At 40.5% G+C, this 19,434-nt stretch overlaps 1 protein-coding gene across 2 annotated transcripts in view; it reads left to right on the top strand.

The window, feature by feature from the left end:
• pcbp4 (poly(rC) binding protein 4) overlaps nt 1–19,434 on the top strand; it is a 246,319-nt gene that overhangs the window by 83,813 nt on the left and 143,072 nt on the right. For both annotated transcript variants that reach the window (XR_011693117.1, XM_071493224.1), the window contains exons 6-8: nt 9,288–9,404; nt 17,742–17,873; nt 18,634–18,762. Coding sequence is in view for 1 of the 2 variants with exons in the window: in XM_071493224.1 (XP_071349325.1) it covers nt 9,288–9,404; nt 17,742–17,873; nt 18,634–18,762 (378 nt within the window). In the remaining variant the exon portion in view is untranslated. The remainder of the gene's footprint in view (nt 1–9,287; nt 9,405–17,741; nt 17,874–18,633; nt 18,763–19,434) is intronic.

The following is a 19,434-nucleotide window of genomic DNA, read 5'->3' as shown; positions in this document are numbered from 1 at the left end:
CCGAGCTGACGTTTACATATTTAGCTGTCTTTGCTGTCAGCAGCCTGCAAAATGGTGTTACGACTTGGAGCTGTGTGTGCGGAGCTTCTCTGTGGAATAGCTGTCCTCTCTGCTTTCCCATCTTTTAAGGAAATGGCTGTTCAATGACAACATTACTCACGTTACAGGAAGTAGGAAATTTCCTGGCTGGCCTACATGAATTTCCCCCTTTGCTGATGCTCCAGTGTGTTAGTTTTGCTACTGAAATCATTGACAACAAATCTTTGTTCATCTTTTTATTACTAACCTTGTAAATACACAAGAATTGCACCTGTAACAGCAAAGAGGTGGCTCATGCCAGAAAAAGAACTAAAAGAGTTGTTCCCCATGACCACACTTGAAGGCGGAAATATTACAGTTTAAATATGAGGATAGCAGCGAGCATTTTCAGACCCTCTCCTGGACGACATTCATAGTGATGCCCTCAGCTGTGCACCTGAAAAGTGACAAAAAGGGTTGTATAAAGATTAATAAATGAGCACTACAGATCAAGCCCTGCTCACTTTCACACACTGGGCCAATTCCTGTAAGAAGTGAGTGTTAGTTTAAGCTTTCTCCAGCTCCTGGCCCACTTGAAAATATCAAAAATGCTGGTGGCCCACATCCAACTCCATAACGATAAGGAGGCCAAATAATGCCGTCTCAGAGCGCTCTTTATTTTAATGATAACAATTGAACACTCAGGACTGAACTGAAAACAGGGGAAGCTCAATTGTTCTTTTTTGTCTGATGAGAGATCACTTGGCGATTCACCATCTGTCTCTTGACTCTCTTTCTTTTAACGCTATCTGTTGCTAACCAGCTATTTATTTTGATAACTCAGTTTTTGCCATGGGTGTAATCTTTTAGCGCACAATCAGACAGGGATAGCAAACAAGTATATGATGTGGTCCGGCCGGCGACAACATAAAAGTCCCCATCATCTGCTTATTACAGTGACAGGCCTTAAGATGAGGGAAAAAAAGGAAAAATGGAAGTTCTTTGTTTTTGTTGTAATTGTAAAAGATAAAAAAAACCTTATATATATATATATATATATATATATATATATATATATATATATATACATACTTATATTATAATTATTATAATTACATCTTTTCACCAAAATGTTACTGTTTTGCAAATGATTTGTCAGCCCACTGGCAATACCTTTCCAGCCCACAGGTTGGGAACCACTGAGTTAGAGAACTTGTCAGACATAGCGGCAACAGTTCCTATGTGGGAGAGGTGAGCAGGAGATTCAGAGGCTATTCGTCCATCTCCGACGTTCTTCTGATGGAGCGTTTACTGGCGAGAGAGAGAGAGAGCATAAAACATACCATAACAAAAAAACAAAAAATGTAACTGACAAAAACTGAACTAAAATACCTTTCAATGATACATTCAATGGCTAAATTCTGACTGAAACTAATATATGAAATAAAAATTTGACGATAAAATGAACCTTTATGCTTCATGCGATTTGCTCGAGTATTTCCCCTGTCACCCCTCCTGGTGAGATGTTACATGTGCATTCAGGTCGTCTGCTGCATATGAATACTTAAACATGTGGATCTACAGTTTCAAGTGTTATGCATTCATCTCACTTGCTGAAACACAGGCACGTCTGTGACTTGTTAATTTATGCCACACCTGATGTGAATACCAGAGTTTTATATAAGTGAGTGAAGATGTAGGGTTTCCCAGAGGAGAGTTAATGTAAAGCCCACATCATCTTTGTCCAAACATACAGAAAAAAGAAAGGAAATCAGAGAGAAATAGAGGACTGTATCTGTTGAAAGTGTGTGTGTGTGTGTGTGTGTGTGCGTGTGTGTGTGTGTGCGTGCATTTATTGTAAAATGGCCACCTCACATTACACTGGAGAAACAAGGACGAGATGTTATGTCACCAAATCCTTATTGTTATGTTGCAAACGCGCTCCAGAGTCCCTGCGAAATCATGCAGGCAAAATAAAAGCCTGTACGTCAGTGCAGCTGCAGCAGCATAAAGCAGAGTCAAATATGTGGGAAAAGATTAAATTCTTTAACTCAAAATAGGTCACAGATCTCCTTCCAGTGTGTTTCAACAAGAAAACAATACGCTACTGTGTTTTAATGAGCCTAAATTTACTCAATTTAGTTCCCTGCTGGCCTGGAAAAATGTTAAATAATAACCCACAAATACGTTCTGGAGGGAGAAATTATTTTCGAAATGTGTGTCCTCAGAGAACTAGTTTGAAGATGACTGCACATGAATCAACACTCCAGAGAGGGAGAGACAACAGAGGGAGGGAAGGGAAAGAGGGAGGGAGAGTGAGACAGAGGAGATATGTTTTCGTTTATCTGCCGAGAGAATTTTAAGTTAACTTGTGAAATGTCACAGAAAGTACAATGTGAATTAGGTGAGTTTAGACAAATCAGTCAGCCTCCTGACGGAAAGTGAAGCAAAAAAAAAAAAATGCATCTGATGATATTTTAATATGACATATTAAATTCTGTGTGTTATTTAAAGCGTCGTTCAGATCTAACCTGTTTAGTTCGGTTCAGTCATATTAAATAATAAATAAAAGTTTTATGATGGTAGATTTGCAATTTTAGCATGAATTCAAAAGCTAAACTACTACCACTCTACATTGTATAAAATGAGATTTCCAATTTCCATATCTGTTGATTATTAAGCCGGACTAGGTTCTATATTAATACTGTAAAAGTATCAAAGCACTCAGTCCGTAAATGAGCCGTCAAGACTTCTGTAGCTTTGTGATGTCACAACAAAGCAGTCACCACCCTCAGCCCAGCCCACTGTCCAACCTGCAGAATTTGGTTTCTCTGAGTACTTACTGGAACTCTGCTAAATTTTTAATAGTCTAACAGCCAATCAGAAGAGAGGCTCTGATCCTCTCCTCAGCATACTTTTACTTCGTAGGGATTGGTTTCCTCAGAATAGTGGCATATATGAATAAAATGGTAGATAAATGTACAATAAATGTCTGAAATTTTGTAATATTGTTTTTTTTTTTTTTTAAGTAGAAGTGTTGTCTGTGACTCTGCTTTCACCAAACATTAGAGGCCTGCTTATTGGCCTCTAAATGCCAGTTTGTTTACATAATAGCGCAGCAGTGTCACTAGTGGATACCAGGAAAATGTATTTGCTCCGTAGGCCAAATATGGCTTCATCTTTGAACTTGAATGAAAGCCTAACAAAACAGACTGTGTGATTTTATGATGTAATGGCAGGGGGATCAAAAATTGCAGGTTTAATGGTTTTGAATGGGAATGTTTTGGTCCTTAAGGTCCCGTGCGTAACTATTTTGTGTGCACAGTGTATTGTAGACATATTAAAGGAGCTGAAGTTGAAATTTGAAAATGTCCCCAAAAATACACACCCTTGGAAAAATCCATGCCATTTGTATTAACACAGCTGAAACCATTTGTTTTGTGTTGAGCATTTTACTAAAAACGTAGCTACCACACAGTGACCTCCTTCGTGTGATATTACGATTTTTCCATCCTGCTGTCAGGCACCGGGATTTGATTCCCTCTCATGGGTCCATGTAGCAATGAAAATGCAGTCACTAAAACAGTGAGTTTCCTGCCAGTCCACTGAATGACTTTATGCTTGCACCTCTGGTTTTTTACTGTAATGAGTCAATGTGAACGTGAAATGGACCAGAGCTAAAAGGTAACAATACATCTTTCTCTCCCTGGCCTAATTAATGAATGAATTAATCAGATTAATTGCTGGTGTCACCCTTAAGAGGCTGGGAAATCTGTAGCTTTACAGCTCTTTCAATGACAATAATCGATATGAATATTTCAGACTTTTTCCAGTGCAGCACCTGCTATAAACACTGTCCTGGATTTTGGTCATTACTGCACCACTTCAACACTAAACTGCTGCAATTAAAAGGGAGACTACAGTCAAACTATAACAAACACAACATCCAAGCCAGAGACCAAACTGAAACCAAACTCAAATGCAAAAGCCTCATAAAATAAACATCTAATTAAAAATCAAAAACTCAACGTTCACCTCTGCAGGGAAAAGGAGCAGAGAGATGAAGGAGAGGGAGATAGATGAAGAGGAAAAGACAACACATTGTTCTTGCCTGAGCATTTCTGTCTGACAGCGTAACTCACGGTGCGGGAAACATGAATATTTAAATGGATATTTACCTCTCAAGGACAAAACCACAACACCGGATATACAGTTTACTGGATTTATAAGCTACATCTTCCTCTCATTACTCTTCTTTATTCCCCAACCTGCTACCTCATTGCCTCACACACACACACACACACGCACACACTTCGCTTTCTTTAATGAACTGTAAACTGGATGGAATGTGGTGTTTCAAGGCTAAATTTTCATACAATGCCAGGGTTTTGAAGAATCCCCATTTGGAAACGCACACACACACACACACACACACACACACACACACACCTTCCTTACACACACAGAAACACACACACAAGGAGAGGACACAGCATGAGAGGTCCCTTTTCATCAAGTCAATAAAAACATTGATGTCAGGTTGTAGCTCTTCATAATAGCTGCACACACACAAACATACACGTACCCAGACATGCATGCAAGCCCACTCACAAATGGACACAGTCTCTCACCCATCTCTCTCTCTCTCTCTCTCTCTCTCTCTCTCTCTCTCTCTCTCTCTCTCTCTCTCTCTCTCTCTGACACACATACACACACACACACACAGAGACTCCCTGGCAGCATGACTCCCTAATAAAGCAGAACAGAGCAGAGTAATCCAGTTGAATGACATGGCTGTCCATCCTTCCTCCACTGCAAATGAAGAGTAATGAAGACAGCCACCCCCTGCTGCAAAAGCAAGACAACGTACTGCAGCATGTCTCACTCATTAAAGTGGGATGGGGAGGAAAGACGGTCTGGGGGCGGGGGGCAGGAAGGAGAGATAGAGGAGGGGGAAAGACTGGGAAACGGGGGAGAAAGAAACAGGAAAGACTTGGCGTACAACGAGTGAATGCCCAACAGAATCTGTTTAGAAGATGCTGCTTTTAGCTTTAGCTGGTTCAGACCATGGAAAAATAAGATTAGTTGTTGCCTTTTAAGTCTGATCTGGTTGGTGTTCACACTGACTTTATACAAACTCAAAGAAGAAAACCACAGGTAACTGAGTGATTCTCATCCTGCATCAAAAAGGACCCACATGGGAAAATCTAATTCTGTTGACTGGCAGCACTTGAATGCTTCCTCTTTATGTGTATATTTAAGTTCTCAGCTCACAAATAAATGGCTCATTATGAGTATTATCAGTATTGTTAGACCACTTCTTATAAATAATGGCAGAGACAGAACAAAAAAAGCGTCATAGGTGAGGTTTGGAGCATAGATTAACTGGTAAACCGAGAGCTTTGCTTTCCAGCTCAGCTCCATCTTCACCACAACGCACCACACAATGTCCGAATAACTGCTGACGCTGCCCCGATCCGCCGATGATTTACTTTTAGCATCAAAAAATTGCACCTGAATCTGCCTGGAAATGAACCGAGACCCTCTTTTTCCAAGCAGTGCTTGTGTAGCTGTTAGCCTGCCAGTGAATTCAGGTAGAGCAGAGTTGCAGTAAGGGCCCATAAATCTTACACGGGGCAAACTTAAACTTGTAAAACTCCTGTCCTTCATAAAGACGCTGAATATGTAGCCACCTACTCTTGCAGGTGAGGCAGTGCAAGGAGCAGAAGAAAACAGGTGGAGAGAAGGATTTAATAGAGACAGGTAGCAGGAGAAGCAGCGAAACATGGACAGGATAGAGGGAGGAGTAAGAAAGGGAAGGTCGGAGAGGGTAACTGATCGGACGGGGGGTTAAGTAGGAGGATCAGAAGGAGGAGAGATGTATATGAGGAGTGATGGATGGAGTGATTGCAAGACTGTCCGATGGATGGGGAGCAGGAGGAGGACGTATCAATAAATTAATGATGATGAGACTGATGAGATTAAAGGATAAAAGGCAGGGAAGGAGAGATGAATGAATGAACAGAGGGCAAGGAGAGTGGTAATGGCGGAGGGATGGATAATGAGTGGGGCGATCTTGAAAAAGAGGGACAGAGTGGAGGAAGAATATAATGATGGATGGATGGACAGCAGGATGGATGGAAGGGCCGTCTTAAATTTGGAGGATGGATAGATAGATAGATAGATAGATAGATAGATAGATAGATAGATAGATAGATAGATAGATAGATAGATGGAAACAGAGGAGCAGAATGTGATGCCAGCTAATGCATTTTTATTGAGATAATAAATGGTGAAGGAGCAGGAGAGAATTATTCCATCATTGCTTTATTACCAATTGGGTACAGTTGTGTACACACACACACACACACACACACTATATTTGTTCTATTTTCACAACAATGAGAGGAGACTGCAGTCCATAGAGGATGATGGGGGAATAGCAGTCTCACCAATAAACACACACAAAATGAAATACACACTCCTACACAATCACACAGAAGCAATGGCAAACACCTACCAGGTGTGTTGTTTGGAGAAAACAAACCCAGACAGAGCACAAATAGACACATAAAATATGTATACTCTGTGTGCTTATCAATACACACACACTGCACAGATAACAGGTCTGGCTCACAGAGGCAAAAGTCACACACACACACACACACACACACACACACACACACACACACACATTAATAAAATTGCACAGATAATCCAAAATAGTGTTGGAGGTGTGCTCCAGTGAATTAATAGTGCACTTCCATAAAGTGTGAGGACTTGTGAGAGACAGACTATAATGAGACCGATAGTCTACATCCACACTGGCAGCTCTGTGAGCCTGCCGTTACATGCTCACAATAACAAGGCTAACATGCACATGTGCTAGCGTTCCCTAATTAGCAGTGAATACAGTCAGCTGAGGCTGAAGGGATTGTCATCAGTTTTGCAGGTATCTGGTCATAAAACAAAGAACTGGACAGATTAAAATTTTGACCTGATGATGGTGCTGGAGGAAAAGTCAGAGGATCATCCCACAGTTCATCCATAAACGTCTGAACCAAATTTCATCACAATCCATCCAACATCAGAGGATCACCAAAGTCAGTTTGGATTCATCCTCTGGGGACCATGAACTTCTGTGGTATTAGTATCTAATAGTTGAAATACTTCAGTCTGGACCAACAGACCAACATTAGCATCCATAAAGCCACACCACTTGCATGGTCAAAATCAACCAGCTACAGCGGCATCCTGACCTTTAGTCCCTCGGGTGTGCCAATTTCCAAGAAACAGTGGAGCTGAGATTTCCCATAATGCAACATGATAGCGCTGATCATTAGACCCGCCTTGCCTAGTGAATGCAGCTCCACAGCCCCTGTTTATAAGTTCACTTGACATCAACAAAGCTCCTCCAGAGCCACAGACGACATTAGAAAGCAGTGGAGGAGTTTTCTACATTAATATCAGAGACACTGAAAAAAACACTCGGTGTCATGATTTATGTCATTTTGTTAGCTTCCTTTACTTCCTGTCTTTGCTTTCTCACCTTGTTTGAGGAAACATAGCTGCTGTTTTGGAAGAGTTAAGTGCACAACTTACACATGCACACTTCTGCATTTTAAAACTGACTAAAGGATGAGGAGAGTCACTGATCCCTGCAGCACTTGTGCTTGCATGCACACGTCAATGATAGGCCTGGTGCAGCCTTGTTCTTCACCTGATAAATGGCTCTCTCTCCTCCTTTATCATCTACCTGTCTATCTATCTATCTATCTATCTATCTATCTATTTGACTGTCTGTCTATGTTCAGTGATACAGAGATCAGCTGTAAGTAAAATGGACAAAGCTGACAGCTGCAAGACAGTGTTTCACTCAGAGAAACACACACACACACAGACACAGCGATGAGCTCATCATCCACAAAACTCAGAGAAGGATTAATAATATGAGATTGACAAGTGTATTTCAGGCTTTCTTTCTTTCTTTCTTTCTTTCTTTCTTGTGTCTAAAGTACCAATGTAAGGTGAGCGTGAGCAATGAGACACATTTATTACTGTAAGTGACTCGTACTCCTAGAGGATATGTTCAGGTTTTATTTTCTGATCACGTTTACTTGAAGTAGACATGTGAGTGAGTGCACTGTCAGCATTTAATTGCATTTTAGGATAAGCTGAAACAGCTGTGTGTGTTAGCAGGATTGTGTGCGGTGTTCTGTGGGCTTGATGCAGGAACAGTTTTATGGGGACGGTGGCATCAGAGTAAAAGTTTTATAAATGTTTTTGGACCAGAAGAGTCAAACCCTCACTTCCCCCACAAACCCAACACCAGGCTATGATTCTTATCATCTCTGTTTATCTGCACCGCCCCTAACTCACACTTCAATTTTCTCCTCACACCCATCCTCTCCGTCCATCCTCGTATGGTTATTACTGCACCTTCTCTATATCTTCGCCTTCTCCTCTTATTTCTCCTCAAATATTTGCACTACCTTGTGTCTCTCTTCTCCTCCCGTTCCTTTCCCTCACTTTCCTGTCCTCCTCTTCCTCCTTCCTTCCTTCCTTCCTTCCTCCTTCCTTTTAATAACTCTCTACCCACACTCTCTCCTCTCCTCTCCTCCATTTCCCTGGGCTTGAATCATCACATCTTCCTCCATCCTCTTCCTCCTCAAAATCATCTTTATCTCTCTCTCCCTAATCTCCCCAATATTCTCATCACCTTTTCATTTCCTCCTCTGCTCTCCTTCCTCCCCCATCTACCACCCGTTTTCCTGAAAACCTTGATTTGCTGCATTGCTCTTCTCATCTGCCTTGCCTCCCTCCCTCCCTCCCTTCCTTCCTTCCTCTCTCCTCCCTCTTCCAGCCTCCTTGTAATCCCTCTCTCCTCCTGCATCACAGGTGAATCACCTTCAGGGAGCGGGGAGCAGCTCTTCTCTGTCTTGGCCCACATATCCCTCCCCCCCACTAATGTGTTTTCTCTCTCCTCTGTTCCTCCCCTCCCCTCCCCTCCCCTTCCTCTCTCCATTAATGTCCATATTCCCTCCCCCTTCACCCCCCCCACCATGACTCACCTCCACTCTGCTCAACACCTGCCTCCCTTACTTCCTGATGTTTTCCCTTATTTCCCCCTTCCTTTGCATTATCCCGTCATGCCCTTTCTCCCTTTCCTTACCCCCTTTCCCCTCCCTCCTGCCCCCTCCCAAAAAATAATTTTCCCACAATCCCTCTCCTCCCTCCCTCCTTCCTTCCATCTCTGTCTGGACCCATAGAGCAGCGCAAGGATCAACATCTCAGAGGGCTCCTGTCCAGAGAGGATCATCACCATCACGGGGCCGACGGACTGCGTGTTCAGAGCCTTCACCATGATCACGTTCAAACTGGAGGAGGTAGACACACACACACACACACACACACACCTCTGAGTTCCCAGTGGTGTTCCTGAGTGAAGTGTGTAACCTTTAGTTCTCCACAACATGGCTGCTCTCTGGCAGGGAGCCATTTATTATATGTCTAATGGGATTGTCCCACCTCTCACACACACACGCACCAGCACCTACAAGTGAGTGTCTCTCAGGGGAATATGACACAAGCACTTGGCTCTCTAACTGTACAACTCCAGCTGCCCCTCACTCTTCCATTACTCTTTGACAGATTTTTTTTTTTCTTTAATGGACCAAAATGACTTTTCTCTTATACCGCGGACAAGCGATCAATGAATGATTGAGGTCGGTGCTAACGTCAGTGACAAATCCATTGTGTTTCCCATGGTTGCAGTGGCAGCAGCTGCAGCGAGGTGATCTGAATTCCATGCAGGAATCTACCACTGCAAAGAAGGGTTGTTACAGAATATTATAGAATATAAAGATATATTTTTTTAATGTTTGATCAAAATGATTTACTTTTAGAAGCCAAACCTAAAAATATGAAGGCCAAAGAAGCCGAACTCTGGTCTCTAGTGTCCTGTGCTCCAGAGTGTGAATTATACAATGACAATTTCAAATAAATGTAGTGGAGTAAAAAGTACAATCTTTCAAGTAGAACTAAAATACAAGTGCCTGACAATTGTAATTAAGTACACTACTTAGAGTAAATGTCTTATTTAATTAGTTTCCAGAACTGCTGATACAATTATAGCCTTCAGCACACATGGAATTTAATGCTGTTCAATGACCCAACCAGGTGAAACACCTGAAAACAAAGGGGGAGCCAATAAGCTAATATCAAAATGGTAAAAGTCTAACTAAACCACCACAGCCACACAAAATACAATTTAAATGAAATAATAAACTCTGTATTGATGTCACAACATATCTCTCCATCAACTAATCCTCCATTGTCTCCCTGCTCATGACATTTTATATTGGTTATGAAATGACAAGGTAACACTGGAAAATTAAAGGGTGCACTGTCAGCTAGCTAAAATTAATTTGATGAACTGTAGCTTAAGGCTATAGTTAGAAACTACTTAACATTAGTTGGCTAAACTGTAGCTTAAGGCTAAAGTTAGAAACTAGCCAACATTAGCGTTCATCTATACATGCTTTACAAAGTCTTATTCAGAAACTCAGAAGGTATGAAAGAAAAGTGTATTAAACAAGGCAGATAGTTAGCTCCTACTATTTACCTTTACAGACAAGGAATTCTTCTTGGCATGACTATGGAAAATATATTGTAATATTTACAGTTAGAGGTAAAAAGATATATAACTGTTATTTTTACCTCTTTAGGGGGTCCAAGTCTTAACTGGGGGGTCATACCCCTGCAATCCCCCCTGTAAATCCTGTGTGTGTAAATCTGTCATCAGATTTGAGGATAGAATTAATAGATAAAGAATCTCTGGTCAATGTTGACTCAAAGTGAAAAACTAACCAACCTTCCTGGTTGTATATTTATTACATGGCCATGCTGTGCATCCAAACATTGTTCAAACCCACCGAACTGTATTTTAAATTCAACATGCTAGGCTCAATTTGCAGCCACTGAAAACACAGTGTGTGTGTATGTAGCCTTCATATATTATAACCAGTGTGTACCTTAAAGTTTTGTGAGGGATCGATTGGGGGGAAGACTAACACCTTAAAGCAGGATTGGAAAATCAATGAAATTTGATGATTTACTTACAGAGAATTAGTTTAGCTCCATGCGGGTCGAATTATGCCGAAGTGGTTTTGGCTGTGGGGAATGTCTTGTTGTTGTGAAGGAACATTTCACATGCTGAGATATTAAATCAGCTGGTTTTAAAATCTTAGTGATCCTAATGGAAGAAAATAGATGGATATAAAATGAGAGGAGGGGAGGAGTGGATAGAAGCAGAGAGTGGAGAGCAGAGATTTGGTAAGTGGAAGATGGGTTGCAGAAAGGATTAAAAAAACTGAGAGATGGAGGGAAGAAGATGGAGAGCATGCAAGAGATGGGAGAGAGCGAGAGAAGAGGGGTTTAAAGGAAGAGTCGAGAGAATGAGAAAGAGATACAGAGATGAGCAGAGAGAAGGTGCTATAAAAAGTTAATGAGATTGAAAGAGAGAGATTATAAAAAGAGGTGGGAAAAGTGTGATCAGGGAATTAAATAAAAAGCGTAATCAGAGAGAGTGTGTGCAGCATCAATCATGAGACCTACCGAGGCTCAAGTGTCTGTCCTAGCTGCGGGGCTTCTGCTCTGTACTCTGCTCTGATTCCTGAACTCTCTCAGGTCAGACTGCAAGTAAATACACAGGGTGCTTTCCACCCAGCTCAGCTCAGCTCTCCTCGCTCACTCCACTCATAGCTCCTGATATGTCATCCAAGAGCTGCAAGAATTTGGCATTCGTAAAAATTCAGACACATTCATGCTGTCAGTGCAAACTGCGCTTACTCACTTGCAAGCACATTATAGAGCTGAAACAATTAGTTGATTAATGATTAGTTGCTCAACAGAAAAATAAGCACAGTGATAATCAGTTACTTGTTTGTCATTTTCAAGCAAAAATGTCAAAACATTATCTAGTTTCAGAATCTTATTACTTCTTCTTTTCTCTGTTTTTTTTTTAGCGTAAACTGAATATATTTGTGTTTTTAAAGGTGCTATATATAAGAAAGCAAAGTGAAGCAATTTATATGTAATAATCACTTTTTTATTGCCAGTGTGTGAGCAGATTGTAACATGAGACCTTCCCTGACTTTCTGTGCTGCCTGTAACAGCCTGTGGACTGATTCTTCCGTAAAGGACTTGGGATAAATTTTCCATGAAAGTCCACAGCATGTGATGTTTACGCTCGCTCCTGAGTGCCTTGCCCCAGTGCCTCTCTTCCACTCCCCTGCAGCACTAACCGTGTGTAACACTAGCTAACGTTAACTTAGAAATGGATTTCATCAACAAAAGGCCCAGATCAGCACAGACTCCAAAACAAACTTCAGCACAAAGTCCGCATAAGCAGAAAAACAAAAAAAGGTTTCATCTCGTGATCAGCATCACTGATAATGAATAACACTTAGGCCTTATAAATCCTATTTCAAGCACACATCGGCTTAACGTTAGTCAAACTATAGTCTTGCATAGCCAGACCCACTGTAATCTCCACATTTTGTTTCAGCACTATGTCAGTGGAGGGTCAAATACAGTCCAAAACACAATTTATAGTGAAACTATAATAACCAGGCTACGTAAGTTATCTCATCTATCAACATGATGCCGGTCAATCACGTCCAGTCTAGCAGTCGGACTGGCCTTTGGGACTCCTGGGACAAAAATGTTGAAGCATCCATAAAGTTTTTACCATCCCTCTCAGTCCCTCTCTGTGTGCCTGTAATTCGGCATTCACATGGGAACGTGCTGCATGATTGTTCCAGTGGATAAGTCCAGGGCGTCACGCCAACGCCAGTAGATATCCGGCATTCACTCACTGTTACATCATCACCGGTCTCTTGTCTGCAGTTCCAATTAACTCCATTCAAACTCCACATGATCTAATGGAGATGGAGGTAGACTGCTCCTTCTTCTCGAATATACTGTACTATATACTACACGCAGGGCTGAAATTCTGTCCCAGTTCGACCATCATGTCACTGTTTTGTCCAATGCCCAGGATGCTCACTTACGTACCTACCTATGGAGTGTCAGCACACAGGAAGCTGACTGCAGTTTGAAGGTGTTCTGAAGGTTACGCATAGGATCTTTAATTTGTTCATCAGACAAAAAAAAAGACATTTGAAGATCTCACAGTGAGTCTGAGGAAATCAACATTTTTCTTTCATATGTTTTGGAGTGGAGAAGTAAGTATTGAAAAAAGAGTTAGAGGGTGGATGTGCATAATAACAAAGACAGAGAAAGAAAATGCTAAGACAAATAAAAGGAACGTGAAAGCAGAATGGCTGATGAAGTATCTATAAATAAATGAGAAGAAACGCTGGCAAACAGGAAACACCATTAAGGAAAGGAGGAAAAAAGATGAAAGCAAACGGAAAAGGAGATACTAAAAAGAGAAACTAGAAGTGTGATATACTCGAGAATAAATTAAGAGTGCATTTGAAAGAGGAGCAGAGTGGATGTAGAGAGGATTAAAGAAAATTTGTAATGAGAGACAGATGGAAAGACAGAGGACAGAGAGAGAAAAACTGAGATAGAAAAGGAGCGAATCCTCAGAACTTGTAGTCAATTCACATCTTGTTTATGGCCATGCTTCTCTCCACTGCAGTTAATTTTAGAGAAATACAGGTGGAAAACACAACTTCCTTTTTATAAAGAAACACACCTGGGACTCCGGCAGCCAGCAGTGTTAAAAATACTCCCTAAACTACCTTTCACAGCCAAAGCCACATATACAAACTGTTTGATACTGGGCATCAGCAAATGCAGGGGAGACTGGGGATGGCTGTAACATTTCTGACATTTCCATCTGTATCTTGGAGCTCTGTTTCAAGCCAGTGCATTCAAAATGTAATACAAACTAGTTACATCCGTCTGTTACAACACACCCAGACTCTAACAGCTACAACATTAGCACTGACAACTAGCATGAAAGATATTGACATAGATGCACAATACACATGATTTATGTTTGAAGAGTGTAACTACAAATCTGACAATGGTATCACAAAATAAATGAAGTAAAAAAAACATAGTTCCTTACCTCAAAATTATTTTTTTCCTTCTGAAATTGACTATGTCTTCGAGAGGGTGCTACTTCCTCACTGGTGGAATAAGGACTGAATTAAGCATCTACAACATACAAACTTAGTTCTGGAAAAAATATATATATAATAAAATATAAAATATAGAAATAAAATAAAAACAAGGGTCACTATCATCATTCTCCTGTAGAAGGTTTGCACTTGCCTTATTTACAAAATCGTCAGCTTTACCTGCATCAAGAAAATCTGATTGTTCTCCCTCGCAGAATTTTGTCATTTTACAAAACATTTCTGACAGCTTAGCTTGCACCTAGCATCATGAAAGAGTTTGTGCACGTGTGGGACAGTGCTGGCTGTCAATTACTGTGACGAGAACACAAAAAAAAAAAAAAAAAACCCAAAGAAAACAGGAAGAATCTTTTTTTGCTTGACATGATGATATAAATAAATATGTGCTGGGTGTTCCCAAAGAGGAAAGGGAGAAGGGAGGGAGTCATTTTATTCCGAGCATGTTCATCTGATGGGCAGCGCAGACGAGACGGCGCTGCTATTTACATTTCAGATGCAACCGAGCCTCAAGTCCAGCTCAGCCCAATTGATTGAACCGATCGTATTACGGCCAAGTGATTTAGGCTGTCATTTATTACCTGAGTTAATTAAAGAGAGCAGGAAAAGGAGAGTCTAGAGGAGGAGTGAGAGAGGGAGATTTAGCAAAAAAAAAATGGGGTGAAAGAGAGAGCGATGCCGCAGGAAAAGGGTGATTTAAGCAGCTAAAGGGGGAGATAGTATGTAATGAGAAAAGTGGAGGAGACGGAGAGGGAGAGAGAGTTAGAGAATGAAATAAAGAAGAAAGGAAGAGCTGACGGGGAAAAGGGGGGGTGCAATTAAAAAAAGTGAGGGAATGAGAGAAGTCTTTTCTGATGGACAGTAAAGAGCAGCAGTTTTAGGAGATGGAAGGATGAAACTGAGGTAAGAGAGAGATAAAGACAAGCAATCACAGATGAATGACTAATTTATTATGACGTGATCCACACCAGGAGACAGATAATATGAGCAGAGGTTGTTTCCTCAACACCCGTCAGTCTGTAGGTGTAACACAAATGATAAACAAGTACACTCTGAGATTAGAATGAAAGTAAGGACATCCCAAGCCAAATCACATGATCATGATCGGGACCAAATCCAGGCCTTTTTCTTATCAGTAGATGTTTGCTCTGAGAGTGACAGCTGTCAAAACTGTGTGAAAACTGTGTTAAAACTCTGCACAGCTTGTGTGTGTGCGTGTGTGTGTGTGTAAAAGACAGTTATAGAAGCAAAGAGAGAGTCAAGGTCGGAGAGGGAGTCAGTGACAGAGGGAGGGAGACAGAGACGTTTGACTGGGGCAAATACCGTCTGTGATCTGCATCGGTAATAAAGGAATGACAGACAAGTGTGGAAGTTGTCTGTTCAATCAACACTAACCCCCCCACTGGCTGGAGCACCGACCTTACAGAGGGGAGAGGGGCAGGGTTGGGGTTGGGAGACATTTGGCATGTAACCTGCACAATCTGCACATTTTCTCTTCTTTTATTGTGTAAAGAGAGAAGAATGAGGGAGAGAAGAGAGATATGAGGTACATATCTGTCCATTTGTCTTTATGCATATTTTAAATTTGCACCCCTAAAAACTCTGAGTGAAATATGAATGGTGCTTTTTTTTTTTTTTTCCTTGACAGATAAAACAAATGACATACAGTATTATATAGTATAATATGTTAGTTAGTGAGATGTAGATGTGCTGGTGGCTATGTGTGTCCTCGTGCATGTGAAGAATACAAACAAAACGAGGACCCACTCATCAAAACATTGCTCCACAGTGCTACTAGTGGTCAGAAACGTTATAACACTTTATTCAAAGAATTTTACACAGGTAAAACAAACATTAGAATGACATTCAAAAACAATAAGCAATAAAAACTAGAATAGAATTAGTTAGGTGGAATAAAAAGAGTCAAAAAAATGATGAAATGAAATAAGATACAAGTTTTCAGTATTTGTGCTCACCTAACTTAGGCAGCTCCTGGCATTAGCATCAAATATGGTCAAGTGGTTATACAAACATATAACATATATACACTTCTGCTGTAATAATGAACCATAGATTCCCTTCAAAATAAAGTTCCTGTCTATGGCATGTGCACTAATTTATGCTATAAATCCCAAAATGCAATGCTCTGCTTTCGCTCCAGAGATCACAGGCATGTAAATTACAGTTACGCAACATCACAACTCTCAGTGATGATGCAAAGTGATGATGACTGATAAGTGTCGAGGATCCACTGGGAGTGTCAAAGAGCGAGAGTTGGGAGCAACGTCAGCCACAGTCGAACACAGAGGGGTTGGATTAGGGAGAAGAAGCAAAAGCTGAAGTTATTGCAGTAATACTTTTATCTGTGTCTATTTTCATCCAGCACTCAGGCCTTTTTGTTCGACAAAGCATCAAAATCTTGTGCAGCAAAGATAAAAGCTGTCATTGTGTTGAGCTCTTTTTCATGTCACTTGAGTCAGTTTTTTTTCTAATATTTAAGGATCTTTTCTTTTTGTAGTTGACTAACAGGTGCAGCCACTGGTACAAAATAGTAGATTTATTTGTATGGGTTCTGTGTTTGTTGGTATTAATAACTGAGAAAGTATACTGGGATCCAAGTTGTTCCATAGCAATAACAACAATGCAACTGAAGATAGCTTCCTCAGTTTTAAGGTGTAGATTGAATGTACTGTATGTGTTTAACCAGTGCTCAGTTTGATTGAGTCTTGACTTCTGACTTTTAACCTCATGGAACCAAATCAGTATTTGTCACCGGTGTAGTGAGAGATACAGAAGCTGTGAAAGGCAAGTGAATTTTTTATTTATTTATTTTAGTTTTTGCCAGGATGATATTTTTAAGGTTTTTTTCATCTGTGAAAATCACTTGCCTCTCTCCCTGATAGGCAAGTGATTTATTTTTATTATTTTATTTTTTTTCTGGAACTTAGACTGCATTGCTGTCTCTTGTGGCTGAAATCAGTATTACACAATCAAACAATGGGGGTTGTTTATACAGACAAAAAAACAAAAAAAAAACAAAAAATGATCCTGACAAATAATAATAATAATAATAGTGATAGTAATAACAATAATAATAATAATAACTTGACTTTCAGGGCTTCCAAAGACACTGCCTCCCTAATACAAAGAGTATTTACAAATCGTTCAAAATATTTAAATCATGACCGAGACATTATTAGGAAAGATAAAAAGATTAATTACTGATTAACTTTTGTCTGTCTACACATTTTGGCCTCCAAATCCAATGACCCACAGTATTTTTTCTTTAAATTACATTCAGTTTAAAGCGCACATTAGAATTTCTATTTCCATTTGTATGAGATGTGATTTGTTCTCCTGCAGCACAAACCTCACCTGGCTAATCCCTCCGCTCACGCTGACAGATGTTACCGATTAAACCAAACACCACAGTGGGGTGAAGCTCAGCACAGACCAGGAGCTGCACCAGTGTTTATTGTATTTCCTCAGGCAGACTGAGGGATGAAGCCACACATAAGTAAATACCCTGATCTCTCTCTCTCTCTCTCTCAGGACCTGGCAGCCTTGGTAGCCAATGGCACAGTGACCAGCAAGCCTCCAGTCACCTTGCGGTTGGTGATTCCAGCCAGCCAGTGCGGCTCTCTCATTGGCAAAGGCGGGTCTAAGATCAAGGAAATCAGAGAGGTGAGGGGGTGAGGTGGATGATTTCCAGTGGGGTGAATGCAGTTGCACATGATTATAATATGCACTTGTATTTTTTCACAGTTTTGCAGAGAGAATATTAAATGACTCCCATATTTAGTTATTTTTTGACAAACATCTTCAACCCCCACTGGATGCTTGTCAGACTGAAACCTTGTGCAATAAATCAAAAAGTGTTCCTGGACAAAAGTGGCTTACAACAGTTATGCTTTTGATATTTAAAGTACAAGGAGAGAACAGTAACAAGAGCTGGAGTACAATGTGAAATAAGACTCTGAAAACTTGAAGACAAAGGCTTCTCAGTGAAGTGAATATTCAGTAACAAATTTGACAGTCAATCACTTATATGCTTCTTTCAATCCCAACATGAGTCAACTAACTGAGGCCTGAAGAAGCCGAATATTAGGTGAAAAAATTCCAGAAGCCCATAAACTTTGTTTGATGTGGCAAGAAGAATGACACCAGGATACTCATTAAATACCGTAAAGCCAAAATGTTAAATTCACTTTAAATCACTCTGACTGAACTTCATTCAGTCTATTGATTTTATCGATTGATTTTTGACATTATACTGGCACATGACCTTCTGAATTCTAAACATCACTACAGCTCATGATTCTTGTCAGACCTTTTCTCTGTCCACAGTTTTCTGTTCAGCACGACATTTATATTTGCAGAGGAAATCACTCCTGTCTTCCGTGTGTGTGGCTGTGTGTGTGTGTGTGTGTGTGTGTGTGCGCAGACGACAGGGGCCCAGGTGCAGGTGGCAGGTGACCTCCTCCCCAACTCCACAGAGAGAGAGGTGACGATATCAGGGAGCCAGGATTCCATCATCCAGTGTGTTAAACTCATCTGCACTGTAATCTTAGAGGTACGTATCTATAAGAGAGTAGCCAGACAGGATATTTGTCTCCTGTTGTGTCGGGAGGTTTGAGTGCTGTTTTTCCTAACTATACTTACTATAACCGGGTCTGGACCTCTAAATGTATCGAGTAATTTGGGTATTTTTAAGTGTTGCACACCTTTCAGGCCACAAAACTGTACAACACACTAACATGATGTGCTGGTGTTGAGAGGAAGTAAAACAATATGTATTATCATCCTCCCAAATTATTTAGATGTAGGCTACACAATGCTGATAAATTCTGAAACTAATAATAATAATAATAATGATGAGGAGGAGGAGAAGAAGAAGACTTTATTTGTATAGACATTTTTTAAGGTTGTGAAGCTTTAATTTACATGGCTGACAGTTCGTTTTTAACATTCAAAATCTGAGCAGGCAGGAGAAGGTAAAAGCTTTTTGCTTGATTCAGAGTGCGAGCATGCAGACAGTCCCTGGTGACAGTACATTACCAGTGTAAACTCCATTCATATCGAACCTGCAAATAGAAATTATTGAATTTTTTTGGCCACAACAAGACGCCAGTCTTACGGAGCCAGATCTTCATCATGTCAGCTTCACAGAAAAAATGTTGGCAAAAAGAAAAAAATAATAATAATAAAAGACGATTCAGAAATAAGGGGCTGCCAGTTTGAAAAT

This window comes from Trachinotus anak, unplaced genomic scaffold, assembly GCF_046630095.1.
Source record: "Trachinotus anak isolate AG129_WGS33_773 ecotype Australia unplaced genomic scaffold, CSIRO_AGI_Tana_v1 ptg000013l, whole genome shotgun sequence".
NCBI classification, from domain to species: domain Eukaryota; kingdom Metazoa; phylum Chordata; class Actinopteri; order Carangiformes; family Carangidae; genus Trachinotus; species Trachinotus anak.
Note: the sequence above shows the minus strand (reverse complement) of the source record. Positions and strands in the feature narration are given on the sequence as shown.